The 13071-nt window shown below is 44.0% G+C and overlaps 1 protein-coding gene across 6 annotated transcripts in view; it reads right to left on the minus strand.

Annotated features, from left to right (window-relative positions):
• Nucleotides 1-1397: 1397 nt before the first annotated feature.
• The window catches only part of rtn1a (reticulon 1a), a 174989-nt gene continuing 163315 nt past the window's right edge, over nt 1398-13071 (minus strand). For all 6 annotated transcript variants that reach the window (XM_078234200.1, XM_078234199.1, XM_078234201.1 and 3 more), the window contains 4 exons: nt 11961-12030; nt 8135-8181; nt 7954-8012; nt 1398-2039 (listed from right to left, as the gene is read on the minus strand). In XM_078234200.1, coding sequence (XP_078090326.1) covers nt 1997-2039; nt 7954-8012; nt 8135-8181; nt 11961-12030 — 219 coding nt within the window. In that variant the 3' untranslated portion in view covers nt 1398-1996. The remainder of the gene's footprint in view (nt 2040-7953; nt 8013-8134; nt 8182-11960; nt 12031-13071) is intronic.

Below are 13071 nucleotides of genomic sequence, written 5' to 3' on the forward strand. Positions count from 1 at the left end.
GGTTGGAGGCATTAAATCTATAAGGCCACATTTTAAGCACACAGCCTAAAATTTAAAGTGTATTTACCAGAGCCACAAGAAGATTTACATTAACACTGCAATGAAGTTACTGTGAAAATCCACACTAGTTGCCACACTCTGGCACCTGTTCGGGTACACTGAGGGAGAATTTAGCATGGCCAATGCACCTAACCGGCATATCTTTGGACTGTGCGTTGAAACCGGAGCACCCGGTGGAAACCCACGCAGACATGAGGAGAACGTGCAGACGCCACACAGACTGTAACCCTAAGCCAGGAATCAAACCTGGGTCCCTGTGCCGTTAGGCAGCGGTGCTAACCACTGTACCACCATACCACCCCTTATTAGCATCTTTAAATAACTGCCCAACCTCTTGAGTGCAGCCCCTAACCTCGTTAAAAACTGCAACTGAGCACATTCAAAAAGGGTTTTAGATTCTTGGAATTTTAATCTAGAACCTCCGCCCTCTGACCTTTTCCTGCCTATCATGGAAACTAAGAACTACCTCTTAGGATGCACTCATGATCCTCCTTCCAGGATTCTTCCTCCAAAGAACAGGATCTCAAACTAACCTGAATGGAGGAGAAATCAAATCTGCATTACACTCTCTCTGGTCCCTGCAAACTTTCTCAGTATAATGTTGCTGTAGTTAGTTAGAAAGCATAAATCCTCTGAGGAAAGTTTAACACTCCCAATCAGCCACACACGAACAGGGCAGCAGTTAAAAAAAGTGGTCCCATTTTCCATTGATCTGTGATTTGAACACTCCTGAATTTGACATCAGAGACCCCTGCTGGACACCGATGAAAGCTTAATTGATAAATGGGGGCACCATGAAGCATGTGTGATCCTGTTGACATTCCAACCCATTCGTGTCAGGAGGACTAGCTGGGGTAAATGTATGGGTTATGGGGAAAGGGCCTGGGTGGGATTGGTGTAGACTCGATGGGCCGAATGGCCTCTTTCTGCACTGTAGGATTCTATGATTCTATGCATTGGCTGCCTTCAGCAGACGCACAGCCAGGCATTTGTGTCGGGAAGTCAAAAAAGGCCCTCAAAAGGTAAGTTTCAAAAGCCACTCCTTCATGCGGCCAGGAGGTGAAGAAGTGCTCCCACTTATCTTGATGGATTCAACTTTCTTCAGATGTAGCCCGATCTTTGTCCGAGCTAGCTGCAGCTTTCTGCTAGAAATGGGTGAGAGGCTGACCGAGGGCGATCATCAGTAAAATCTACTGGACATTCAACTCAAATTCCTGGTCCGGATTCCCACTATACCCACCAGGAATTAAAACCTGCCCTTTAGCAACCACCTTTCATTGAAAATAAGTTGCAGCGAATTGGCTAGAAGGATTAAAAAAAAAGCCAGGAGTCTGTTTCCATACTTCTTTAATAGTATGACAATAGTTCGAAAAACATGAGCTTTGTATTTCTTTAGTTTACAAAACCAAATGCCACAATTACAGTACATAATCCTTAGAACGTTTGTGCTGGATAAACACCAAAACATCGATCCACTGTTCTATTGTTTTACTCAATAAAGCCAAACTGACTCAGTGACTTTGGAGCAATTAGACTATTGCAGAGGTGCACTAAAGCAGAAATGCCCTAGCCACAAATAACATTAAAAGTTGTAAGCACTGCCATAGCAGCAGGAAACACTAGAAAGTTAAATAGAATTAAGACTCTTAACATCATGCAATTGTTTAGAAGCAACACAAAAACACATCTAATACAATTATTATTACTTGCTCTTCTCTTACTATACTTAGTGATCGACACAAGTGATTGCAGGTATTCTAATCATTTGGAAACAGCATGGGAGAAGGACTGTCTCAGCGCTGCGTGTTTCTAAAACCATGATGCTGACAAATGGGATAACAACTCTCCAAGACAAGTCTGATTAATTTGAAGAATACAGAAAAGCTTCTGCTTCGGGTGCCCTTTCATGTGCCAACAGTCTCTCTTCATGTTGCTCTTACTCAGTCTTTCGTTTCGCACCTGGGATTTTGGCCTGGATCCTGAATAAAAGACACAAAAAATGTTGCGGGTGAGTGAATCATACAATTCAAAAGCAATCAAATTGAGATTTCAAAAAAGGAAACGAGTGTATTGGCACGAGTTGCGGCTTCCCAGCCGGCTGCATTACTTCTTGCTTTTAGTGGGTTTGTAAATTAACCCAAACCCCAACTCCCAGTTTATAACAAAATAAGCTGGAAACAATCTTCAGGTCAGTCCGAAGGATTTCTTTGGAGGGAGAAACAGAGTGAGCATTCCCGGTGGATGACCTTATTTCAGAACACCCTACTCCAGCTCCATTTCTCTCTTCCCATGATTAACAGCCACTTTCCATTTGGCTGCAATTTGTCAGCCAGAGGAACATAGAACATAGAACATAGAACATTACAGCGCAGAACAGGCCCTTCGGCCCACGATGTTGCACCGACCAGTTAAAAAAAAAAAAACTGTGACCCTCCAACCTAAACCAATTTCTTTTCGTCCATGAACCTATCTACGGATCTCTTAAACGCCCCCAAACTAGGCGCATTTACTACTGATGCTGGCAGGGCATTCCAATCCCTCACCACCCTCTGGGTAAAGAACCAGGTAAAGGTCAGTGACAGGTGAGAAGCCCGGCAGGGAAGCCTGCTTGGACCTCAGGCGGGAAGTGGGGGCTGCCTCCCTCACAGGCCCATTTTTTCCAATCTGAGGTCTCCCGGGCCTACCTTTCCTCTCGGCCTGTGCACCACAGCCTCCCCCAGCCCTGCCCTGCAACCACCTCCACCCCCGCCCCCCCCACCATGTTCAAAACTAGCAAAACTAGAAAATGTCAACATTTGCATAGTTTTTCTATATATATTATCTTAGAATCTTAGAATCCCTACAGCACAGAAAGAGGCCATTCGGCCCATCGAGTCTGCACCGACCACAATCCCACCCAGGCCCTATCCCCATATCCCTACATATTTTACCCACTAATCCCTCTAACCTACGCATCCCAGGACACTAAGGGCAATTTTTAGCTTGGCCAATCAACCTAACCCGCACATCTTTGGACTGTGGGAGGAAACCGGAGCACCCGGAGGAAACCCACGCAGACACGAGGAGAATGTGCAAACTCCACACAGACAGTGACCCGAGCCGGGAATCGAACCCGGGTCCCTGGAGCTGTGAAGCAGCAGTGCTAACCACTGTGCCACCCATTATATATATATATATATATATATATATATATATATATATATATATATATATCAGGACACTTTCTTATAACCTTCAATTTTTATCTGAAATGTGAGATTGTTTCAGTGTCATAGAAATATACAACACAGGAGGTGATAATTTGGTCCATTGTGTCCATGATGATCGATAAGTGCTTAACAGCCTAAACCCACTTTCCTGCTTTTGGTCAGTAACCTTTTAGGTTACAGCACTTCAACAGCATATCCAAGTATATTTTTAATGTAATGAGGAATTCTGCCTCTTCCACTTTTTCAGGCAGCGAGTTCCCAACCCCCTCCACCCTTTGGGTGAAAGAATTTCTCCTCAACACCTCTCTAATCCTTCCACTGATTACTTTAAATCTGTCTGCTCCTGGTTATTGATCAAGGTCCTTTCTATCCAATCTCTCTAGGCCCCTCATAACTTTATACACCCCAATTAAATTTCCCTCCAGCTGCTTTGTTAAAGGGAAGAACTCCAGCCTCTCCTTTCTTCATAATAAAATTCTCCATTCCTGCCAACATCCTCAAAGATATCGGTAGCCTGTCGAACACGATCGCATCCTTCCTGTAATGTGACCGGAACCATAGGGCGTTCTCCAGCTTTGGTCAAACCAGTGTTTTATACCGTCCCCGCATAACTTACTGGTAACTAATATTCTGTGCATCAGCTAGATGTTGTATGCCTTCTTAACACACTTACGTACCTGTTCTGCTATCTTTAGGGATCTGTGGACATACACTTAAAATCCCCTCAGTTTCTCCACACTTTACAGTATCCTACCATTTATTGTGTATTCCTTTGCCTTCCCAAGTGATTAGATTCAGAACTGATCTAGCAATTCTAACCTGGCAATCCATGAGACACTGTGGGTGTCAGCAGGAGCAGAATTGTATTCAATCGCAATCTGTAATCTCATGGACAGATATATTCCTAATTCTACAATTACTATGCAAGATCAACCCTGGTTCAATAAGGAGTGATGTAGAGCATGCCAGGAGCAGCACCTGGCACACCTAAAAATGAGTATCAACCTGGTGAAGCTACAACACAAGACCATTGACTCATCAAACAGCAGCAGCAAATTGGGATAGACAGAGCTAAGTGATTCCACAAGCAATAGATCAGATCAAAGCTATGTAGTCTTCCCACATCCGTCATCAGTGCTACCAACTGGACACAGCAATAACCTGCTCACCAATGCTCAGTTTGGGTTCTGCCAGGGTGACTGGGCTGCTGACCTCACTACAGACTTGATGCAAACATGAACAAAAAAGAGTGTTAACTCGAGAGTTGAGAATGACTGCCCTTGGCATCAAGGCAGCATTGAATGGAGTGTGGCATCAAGGAGCCCTAACAAAACTGAAGTCAATGTTACTGCAGGTTTGTCTCTGGATTCCTTGGTTTCTTACTGGAGATCTTGCTGGAGACAATGGTCTTTCGTTCAAAATACCTTTCTTTATACATTAACTATTTACAATGTCATAGAACATCAGGACATAGTTACCGTTCCTCTCTAAGGTGCTTCTTATTCCTCTTCTCTCCGTGAGTGACATCAATATGACATAGCTCTTTATGCTCATGCTCAGTTAGAGTTGCTGTAGAGGACTTGAGGGATGGGTTGGGGAACTCTCCATTAGTTGGAGTTATACCCATCATAATCTAAGTTGATTTCATTGTTTCAGACCAATCATGTCAGCCCAACATTGTTGCAGGAGTTGTTCATTGCAGTGTCCTAGACACCACCATTTTCAGTTGCTTCATTAAAGATTTTCCTTCAATCATAAAGTCAGAAGTGGGTATGTTCACTGATGCTCAATGTTCAGTATAATTTGCAACTCCTCAGATACTGAAACAGTCTGTTTCTTATGCAGGAAGACCTGGACACCATTCAGGCTTGGTCTGGTGAGTGACAAGTAACATTGTGCTGCACAACTACCAGAGAATGACCATCGCCAACAAGAGAACATCTAACCACCTCCCCTTGACATTCAATGGCATTGCCATCGCTGAACATTCCAGCAAAAACATCCCGGGGATTACCCTGGAACCAGAAACTTAATTGGACCAGCCATAGAAGTACTGTGGCTACAAGAGAAGGTCAGAGGCTGGGAATTTGAGGCGAGTAACTCACCTCCCGACTCTCGAATGCCTGTCCACCATCTACAAGGCACAAATCAGGAGTCTGATGGAATAATCTCCACTTGTCTGGATGAGTGGAGCCCCAATAATGCTCAAGGAGTTTTTACCATCCAGGAGAAAGCAGCTACATGAATGGCACCCAATCCATCACTAACACACAGTGGCAACAGTGTGTACAGTCTACAAGGTGCACTACAACAATTCACCAAGGCTTCCTCAACAGCACCTTCCAAACCCATGACTACCACTACCTAGAAGGTCAAGGGCAGCAGATGTATGGGAACACCACCACTTGCCAGTTCCCTCTCAAACCACACAACATCCTGACTTGAGACTAGATTGCTGTTCCTTCACAGGAACTGCATTGGACATCCATAGGAATTGACCAAAAATATAGATACTGCCAATGAGTAAGGCAAATAGTTTGTCACAGCATGGTAAACACTGCAACTTTCAGCATTTATCCTGTGTAGCATGACTTTTCTCTTGAAGTAAACTTTTTAAAAACAGTTACTGCTGTTGTTGTCCTCATTTAGGCTACTGAATCGCATCTCCTGTTGTCTCTGTAACTACTGGTTCTGCATCCCACTATCCTTGTTGTGATGCAAATCCCTTCTTTACCCAGTTACCCAGTCAGCTACATGGCTGAATTCACAACAGGTCTACCTCGTCACAGGTACAAATTTGAAAAAAATCTGCCCTCTTATAGTCTATTTAATATCCAACTTCTCTGATTGCACTGACTCCTTTGGGACAGTAAATAAAACAAACTTAATTTTTCATTCAGCATAGAGTTCATAGAATCTCCACAGTGCAGAAGGAGGTCATTCGGCCCATTGAGTCTGCTCCGACTCCTCGACAAAGCATCTCACCCAGGCCCTATCCACGTGACCCCATGTATTTACTCCGCTAATCCCCCCCAACTTGCACATCTTGGGACACTAAAGGGGCAATTTGGCAAGGCCAATCCACCTAACCTGCAAATCTTGGACTGTGGGAAGAAACTGGAGCACCCGGAGGAAACCCATGCCGACATGGGGAGAACGTGCAAACTCCACACAGACAGTGACCCGAGGCCAGAATTGAACCCGGGTCCCTGGCGCTGTGAGGCAGCAGTGCTAATCACTGTGGCACTATGCCGCCCCACAGTAAAATTGCGATGAACTCCCCATCAGTGAATTGAACCCTGGTCTCCCGGGTGACAGACGGGGATACTAACCATTATACTAACGAGGAACTTTGCCAGAACACTTCAGTCAGTTTGCTGAAAGCAACTTGGACATGACACACAAAAGGAAAATGAGAATGGACTGTGAAGAATACACTGCCAACAATCGGGCGAGAAGTCACTGCAAAAGCTATTTTCTAAGAGATTCGTATCCACATGAATGGAGCCAAGGTAATTACTGAAAGTATTCATTTCATTGACCATCTCTCCATGGAATGAGATCATTGAAAATTGTGTAACTACCTTGAATTTAGGTGAAGAGCATTTAGTTTTCTCCCAATCATATGGCTCAGAGAGGGTGTTGTGGGAAACTCCCAGTCTCCTGACAACACTGCCACAGTGGCAGAGGAAACCACCAACTACAAAGATGGGTGCCTTCTGAACATGCTTACTTCACCTATATGTCAACTGACAGGCTTACAGCAGATGAAAACATGTGAAAATCATATATTGGAATAGAATAATTTTGTGACCGTCAAAAGCTGCAAAGAAGTTGAGAAGGGTGACGTGCTGTGGCTGAGGGGGGTGGTGGGGGAAAGAGTGCACCACATTCACAGTCATGGAAAACGTCACTTAAGAATTTGATAAGGGCTCTTTCAACGTAGTGGTGGGACAGAAATCCGATTGGAAACATGGAGTTGTGTGAACAACAAACACAAATTTGGGAGGCGTCAACATGTTCAATGACCTTCAAGGAAAGGGAGGTTGGAGAAGTGATGGTATTGTAGGATCAAAGGGGTTAAAGCTGGATTTTGAGAGTTTGGGTATGGCGCCAATAGTTTTAAAAGGGAAGGAACAGTACGTGTGGAGAGGGGACCATTTACACCATCAGCTAGCATGGGGACTAATCATAGAGTCTCTACGGTGCAGAAGGAGGCCATTCAGCCCATCGAGTCTGCACCGACCTCAATCCCACCTAGGCCCTATCCCCATAACCCCATGCATTTACCCTAGCTAGTCCCCCCTGACACTAAGGGGCAATTTAGCATGGTCAATCCACCTAACCCGCACATCTTTGGAGTGTGGGAGGAAACCGGAGCACCCAGAGGAAACCCATCCAGACATGGGTAGAACGTGCAAACTCCACACAGACAGTGACCCAAGCCGGGAATCGGACCCGGGTTGTTAGCAGCAGTGCTAACCATTGTGCCACCATGCCGCCCCTACTAATGTAAAGCGCACCTGAGAATATTGTCATCTCCACTGCAGTTATAGTTTGGTCTCCATTCAACTTTCTGATAAACACAAGAAAAAAGGCTAATGTGGATATCATGTTTCCCTAGTTTCATAATGGATCACCTACTCCGCAAACTTTGTACATATAACACCAATGCCAAACTTACTTTGCCACCACAGAATTAACATGGGTCCTCACCAGTCCCAAATATTGGTCGATTTGTGCCTGCAAAGGTAAACCGTAAAACACGGGTTATTGAAATAAATTTACTCACTATTATACAACACTAACATTTGCATTTCTACAGTTATTTTCCCCAAGTACCTGAAAATAAATAAAAGAATTACCTGATATTTCTCATATACAACAGGCAAGGAAAACATAGAAACGACCGCTGCAAAGGAAAATCAAACATATTATTTGTTGCACTGACAGAATCTTACATAATTTCCCTTAGAGAATGTAGAACATCAAATGTTTAGCTAAAATTCAGAGTTAAGGAAAAAGATTGAGAGAGAAGATTTGACGTGATTCTTATCTTCAACATACTGAAAGGTGGGGAGAAGTCAGTGTAAGGAGGACACTTAAACAGCAATCACAAAACTGAATAATGAGAGGCAGATCTCAAGAGAGGCCATTGATTATATTGTTTCCTGCTCCCCCAACTAAAACTGGAAAAGATTCCCATCAGCAGTGGTTGATTATATCTTAGTTAATTCTTTTCAAAAGAAATTAGATAATAAATACAGCTGAAGAGCTGCCCAATAACAAAATGGATACATGCATCACATAATGTAGGTACTAAAGCACATGAGGGTGCTGTTTTTATCCCTATTCTGTATTCAATTTGTCAGTCTTAGAATCATAGAATCCCTACAGTGCAAAACCAGGCCATTCGGCCCATCGAGTCTGCACTGAACACAATCCCACCCAGATCCTATTCCCGTAATCCTTCATATTTATCCTGCTAATCCCCCTGACACTGAGAGACAATTTAGCATGGCCAATCAACCTAACACGCATATCTTTGGAATATGGGAGGAAACCCACGCAGACACAGGGAGACTGTGCAAACTCCACACACGACAGTGACCCGAGGCCGGAATTGGCGCTGTGAGGCAGCAGTGCTACCCATTGTGGCAGCATGCTGCCACAAAAAAAAGTTACAATTTAGGTGGGACAAGAGTGAGAATATCTCAATAGGAGGAGCGGGGAAAGCTCAAAAGTCACGTGTGGGTATTAAGTAAGGATGGCATCTGGTTTGATGTGATGTCTCTGCTTGATGGGACAGACACTCCAGGATGTTCATCGAGGTACTGCAAGGCTGTTCTTGACTATTGATGTGTAGCCCATGGAATATACTGGGGGGTCAGTTTGAGAATCCATGGGCTGAACCCACTCAGCCACCCCGAGGTGAAGGAGGAGATAGGACCAGAGGAAAATTGGGAATTAGAGTGCAGGGTCCGCTACCCAACATGTTCCCTTCTCCGAGCAATCAGTGGCTACTGACCTGGCAGAGGCGGGTAGCCAGTTAGCGCCATTAAAAGGTCATTCGGGCATGTTTACGGCCCCACCAGGAACTTCCTCATAGCAGACTGGTTACATAGTAAAGTTGGATCCCCACTGGTACATAGAGGTCACCTCCTGGTAGCAGGCTGGGGGAACCATTGACACTCCCAGCATGGAGACAGTGGGATAAGAAGGCAACAGCCATGGGCACAAGTCCTCCTGTGGAGGGTTCCTCCATCATATCGATGGCCTTACAGCTCTCATCCTGTTTAAATTGTACATTTTTAGAATGCTACAGAGATGTTTTCATTTTGAGCCCCTTCCCCAACCTGCATCTCCCAATGGGGCTGCCAGACATCGAGACCCTCAAATTGGGCCTCTCACTTTGGGAACCTGCCCGCTATCCTTAATTGGGCACCCCCATAAGATTACAACACTATACAGCAGCCAACACCAGCAGGGTCAGGACTCATATTTGTTCCCAATGGCATAAAAGTTCAAAGGCAATAAAATTCTGCCCCATGAGGCGTAGGTTCATTAGAACATAAGAAATAGGAGGGGTGGACCATATGGTCGCTCAGGCTTGCTCCACCATTTAATAAGACCATGACTGATCTCCTATCTCATTTCCACCTTCCTGCACCACCTCTATTACCCTTGATTTCCTTTGTATCCAAAACCCATCAATCTCCATCCTGAATGTATTCAATGACTAAGCATCCACTGTCCTCCACGGCAGAGAGTTCCAAAGATTCACAATACTTTGAGTGAAATGAAAAAAGAAAAAAAAGCACCTTTCATAACATCAGAGCCCAGAGCACTTTACAGCAATTCAGTATTTTTTAAATGAAGTGTACTCACTGTTTTGATGTACACAGGAACATAGGGATTAGGAGCGGGAGTAGGCAATTCAGTCCTCCTAGCCCGCTCTGCCATTTAACATGATTATGGCTGACCTTATCCTGGTCTCAATTCCACTTTCCTGCCTGCTCCCCATAGCCCTCTATCCCGCTTTTCATCAAAGCATATCTATTTCTTTCTTGAATCTTGATTGATTCTACGTCCACTGCACTCTGGGGCAATGAGTTCCACAGATTCATAGCCCTCAGAGAAGTAGTTTCTCCTCATCTCAGTTTTGAACCTACCTCCGCTCACTCTATATTTACGACCTCTTGTTCTAGACTGTCCCACAAAGGGGGAACATCTGTTCAATGTCCACCTTATCAATCCCCTCTAGCACTTTATCTACCTCAATCAGATTCCCTCCCCCTCATTCTTCTGAACTCCATCGAGTACAAGCCCAAACTATCCAACCACTCCTCGTACAACAACCCTTCCGTCCCTGGCATCAATCTGGTGAACCTTTTTTGAACTGCCTCTAGTACCACCACATCCTTCCTCAATTAAGGAGACCAAAACTGGACATAATACTCCAGGAAATGTAGGAAACGTGGCAGACAATTTGCACACAGCTAATCTCCACTCACAGAAATATGATAACGACCAAATCATCTGTTTTGATGATGTTGATCGTGGTATTGGTACTGGTCAAGACACAGGAACAGCTAACTTCCTTTCTCTTCTTCAAAACCCTTATGCTCGGGTCTAATTCCCTTTATATTGCTGGCTAACCTCCATCTGCTTTCCTGATTGCTAGCTATGCCTGCATGTTTTCTTCTGTGATTCGTGGTACAAGGACAACCAGATCCCTCTGACTGCACGTATTTCCCAGTCATCACCATTTGAAAATATTCTACTTTTCCGACCAAAGTGGGTCCTCCCATTCTTGCCCAAAAGTCTATTCTCCAGCTGTGAAGGGGGGAAAGGGAGAGGGCAGAAATGAAGCTGCTGTCTTTCATTAGGAGACTACATCCATCCCATTCAGTCATCTGTTCAAATGATAGTGGATGTGAATAAGACCAGGAAATCACTTTGACAATGGATATGGAACAACTTCCTGATAGCAATTTTTTAAAAGGCCCACTTAGTCCCAAACTGGTCCCACAAACCCCCAGCAGCCAGCTATCCTACACACAAAGTATCCATGGTCACCGCGGGGAATCAGTGCTTCCTGCTGTCTGCACATGAGACACACATGAGGCACATTCTTGGAGAGAGTATTAAATCTGATGCACTTTGATTTCAATTGTGCTGAGAATTTTTTTTTAAGCACAGTATAGAGTAAGGTACACACTGGGGTAGGGAACAATGGTGAAATTAGTGTTGAAGTTAATGTTGACAAAAAGTGGCATTTGGCTAAGACATTCAGCAAATGTGCTATTCGCATAGATGGGACACTTGGTTCAAAGCTCTTATCAGTGAGACCCTAATGCAAGGCTCTTCTTACCTGCAAAGGTGGTTCAATCTCTGTGATTTGCTTTGTTCTTGGTTCGAGGTGGGTAGATTGATCTCAACCCAATCTTCCAACCCCCTTTAGCATCCTGCTCCTGGAAAATGTACCTCTAATTTAAGGAGGTGCTAGTAAGCAGCGACAACAACCTAACCTTCCTGCGAGTATCAGTTTGAAACATCTAGGCCTACATGAGCTGGACAGGTTAGCTAAGTATAGATTGACACTTGAGTGCATTGCCACTTTGCTCACAAGCCTGGAAAATACACAGCAGTATCAATCAATGTTTGTGTTGTATGTTGGAACATAATTACCCATAATCATCAAGGTCAAGCCATTGAAGATAGCTCCAACATAGGTCAACAGCCACATCAGCACTGCAAACTGAAAAAAAGGCCAGTTAAACATAAACATTAACCAACAGTAGATTATTTCGCAAATCGAAGCCCAAAGATCTGATACGATTAAATAGTGAATCTCTCTGCTAATTTACCTTTGCTCCATTTTAAAACAGATAAACAATCTAAATTGCATTCAAACATATCAAATATCTGCAGTAACGAGGATAAAAATCTATATGTACTCAACAGTAAACTAATTTAATTCATTGATAGGTATTGAAAATTACAGATCTAAATTCTTTTTCTTTCTTTGTAGGGCTGTATATCTTAAGGGGCAGCACCTTCAGGAAGAGGTTTGCCAATATTTTATATTTGGTGAAGAATGCAATATTGCTGCTTTTGCACGACATTTCAATGAAAACAATGAACACTCTACTTCCTCTATAGATCGCAAATACAAATCAAACACTTTTCCTCAAAGAGACTGCCAAACTACCAATAATTTAGGATCTTCTGGGAGATGACAGATACTCCAACTTCTTCTCTCCTCTATCTACCATCTCCATAAATCCCTCTCCATGTCCCCAATCTTCACCTAACACCAAGTCCAAAAGTTTTGATAGCAAGATGGGAATATTAGCAGTTTAACTGACTTGGCACGTTATCCCCATTCCTCTTGTCCACCAATCAAATTTTCTCTTCAGGCTCCTGCCACCCTGACCTTGCACACTTACCTTCCTCTACTTTCCTGTCTCGTCCCTTGGTGTCTTCATTCTACTCGTCCAGAAGACTCGCTTCCTGTTCCTTTAGCCAGCTCATAGCCCAATCATCCTATTTAACCCGGAGAATAGCTTCCAATTCCACCTCCTCACTCTCACAAAGAATATTTAATTTCACCTCCATACCTTATCTGCCTCCATCTCAATTGCAACTCCACTGCCACTGAAACTCACATCCATGTATTGTCACCTTTAGACTCGACAACTCTATTGTTCTCCTTGCCAGCTACCCACCCCCCTCCATCCTCTGTAAACCTCAGCTCATCAGTATCTCTGCTGACTCTACACTATTTCGCATCATCCTG

This window comes from Mustelus asterias, chromosome 18 (assembly GCF_964213995.1).
Source record: "Mustelus asterias chromosome 18, sMusAst1.hap1.1, whole genome shotgun sequence".
Classification (NCBI taxonomy): domain Eukaryota; kingdom Metazoa; phylum Chordata; class Chondrichthyes; order Carcharhiniformes; family Triakidae; genus Mustelus; species Mustelus asterias.